The 2638-nt window shown below is 23.3% G+C and overlaps 2 protein-coding genes across 2 annotated transcripts; both read right to left on the bottom strand.

The window, feature by feature from the left end:
• Positions 1–56: 56 nt before the first annotated feature.
• Positions 57–609, bottom strand: EHI_132540 (heat shock protein70, hsp70A2, putative; the record flags this gene model as incomplete). Its single annotated transcript, XM_001914444.1, has 2 exons — positions 57–95; positions 160–609. The coding sequence occupies 2 exons, from the start codon at positions 607–609 to the stop codon at positions 57–59; spliced, it is 489 nt and encodes a 162-aa protein (XP_001914479.1).
• Positions 610–689: 80 nt separating this feature from the next.
• Positions 690–1115, bottom strand: EHI_132530 (heat shock protein70, hsp70A2, putative; the record flags this gene model as incomplete). Its single annotated transcript, XM_001914443.1, has 1 exon — positions 690–1115. The coding sequence occupies one exon, from the start codon at positions 1113–1115 to the stop codon at positions 690–692; it is 426 nt and encodes a 141-aa protein (XP_001914478.1).
• Positions 1116–2638: the final 1523 nt, after the last annotated feature.

Genomic DNA, 2638 nt, shown 5'->3' with positions numbered 1-2638 from the left:
AACTGCTTCATCTGGATTAATACTTTTATTTGGTTCTTTCCCATTGAAAAATTCTTTTAATATCTCAACGACTTTTGGAATTCTTGTACTTCCTCCTATCAATACTACTTCATCAATACTACTTTTATCTATTTTAGCATCTTCTAATACTCTTGAAACTGGTCCAATAGTTGATTTAAATAAATCAATGTTGATTTCTTCAAATCTAGCTCGTGTAATAGATGTATAAAAATCAATTCCTTCATATAATTGATCAACTTCAATATTAGCAACACTTGCACTTGATAATGTTCTTTTTGCTCTTTCACATGCCGTTCTTAATCTTCTAACAGCTCGTGCATTCCCACTAATATCTTTCTTATATTTTCTTTCAATTTCACCAATAAAATATTTAACAAGTCGATTATCAAAATCTTCTCCTCCAAGATGTGTATCTCCATTAGTTGCTTTAACTTCAAACACTCCTTCTTCAATTGCAAGAACTGATACATCAAATGTTCCTCCTCCAAGATCAAATATCAATACTTTCTTCTCTCCTGAACTTTTTTTATCAAGTCCATATGCAATAGCTGCTGCCGTAGGTTCATTAATAATTCTCATCACATTCATTCCTGCAATTGTTCCTGCATCTTTAGTAGCTTGTCTTTGAGAATCATTGAAATATGCTGGACATGTAATAACTGCATTCTTTATTTCTTTTCCACAAATGTTTCTGCCGTTTCTTTCATTTTACTTAATACCATTGATGAAATTTCTTCTGGTGTAAATCTTTTAACTTCTCCTTTATATTCTACTTCAATTAGTGGTTTATCATGTCCATCATCAACTACTTCAAATGACCAATGTTTCATATCATTTTGAATAGTTGGATCGCTAAATCTTCTTCCTATCATTCGTTTTGCATCAAATACCGTATTTTTAACATTCATTCCAATTTGATTCTTTGCTGCATCCCCAATAAGTCTTTCTGTATCAGTAAATGCAACATATGATGGTGTCGTTCTATTTCCTTGGTCATTTGCTATAATTTCTACTCGATCATTTTGCCAAATACCAACACATGAATATGTTGTACCTAAATCTATTCCAATACCTAATCCTGTGTATTTACTCATTTAATGACTTCTTTACTTCAGACTTCCTTTATATATCATTCTCTCCATTTCTATCATGTTTACGTGGTTCATTGTTTGTGCCAATCTTTCATTCTTTCTACTACTCATTTACTCATTGCTTTATCATTTCCACGTGTTCTTTTGTTATTTATAACATTATTCTTTCTTTTCATTTAAATAACATTTATATTAATTCTCTAAAAATACAATACCAAATAAACATTACATAATGAACAGTAATAATTACTTAACGACATTTTAATCACACTTAACAAATGATATGAGAAATAAGAAAAATAACCAAGAGATAAGAAAATGAATGGAAAGACTCAAATAATACTAAAAGTATAATTAGTCAAATAACAGTCGTATTTAATGAATTTATATAAAAACACAAAATATCGTTCTACTTCATTTTTGAGATTTAGAAGACAAATAAATTGAATAAAAGAACAATAATGTGGTGAATATTCAAGTAGAAATTTCATTGTTTTGTGGATTGATAAAAATGAATATTAAATAATTTACAAAAAAGAAAAAAGATGCAAAAAAATTTGCATCAATAGAACATTCCATTTATTATATTTTACTCCTAGCAAATAAAAATGAATGAGAAATACAGAATATGTAAATATTTATGTTTATATTTTATAATCATTTGTATTCTGTATGAAATATTAATGAAATAGATGATTTGATTATTCATATTTATTTTTATTTTTTTGTTATTATGTTATTTATGTATCTTATTTTTATATATTTATTTTTATATATTTATTTCTCTGTTTATATTATTTATATCATTGTATTCTTCTTATTATCTATATATTATTATATTATTCTTATTTTATGTTTTTATGTTTATATTATTTAGATTTTCTTCTTGTTATTCTTTTATATTTAGATATATTTTATTATTTGTTTATTCATCTTTATCATTTTTATATTATTATCATTTTTATATTATTATCATTTATTCTCTTTTGATTTATATTAATATTAATTTTATCTTTTATACTTTGATTTTATTATTATATCATTGATTATCATTTCTCCTTTTATTTATCATTTATTTTTATTATTCTTTTGTTTTATATTCTATCTATGTTATATATTCATATCATTTTCATTTATATTTTATCACTTATTATATATTATAATAACATAACACATATGATTGATTATATAATAAACATCATGATGAAGTTATACATATGAACAATAAACATAAAAAAGAGTAAAATATTTTTCATCAATAAAATATTGTTAATCATTTTACATCATTAAATTAGACACTTTTTATTGAATATTTCTAATTTTTAAATTAAAAATACACCATTTTCTTCTTTTCTTCTTTTATCATCTCTTTGTGATTTATTATTTTTATATTCTTCTTCTACTTTATTTTTATTCTTTTATATATTTTTATTCTTTTTATATTATTTGTTTTTCGTTGTTTTTCTATTTCTTTCTTCTATTATTTATCATTTTTATATTCATTTATTCATTCTTTTTATTTCTTT

This window comes from Entamoeba histolytica, genomic scaffold (assembly GCF_000208925.1).
Source record: "Entamoeba histolytica HM-1:IMSS scf_1104750518321 genomic scaffold, whole genome shotgun sequence".
Lineage (NCBI taxonomy): Eukaryota > Evosea > Mastigamoebida > Endamoebidae > Entamoeba > Entamoeba histolytica.
The sequence above is the reverse complement of the archived record's forward strand: the minus strand, read 5'-3'. Positions and strand labels throughout refer to the sequence as shown.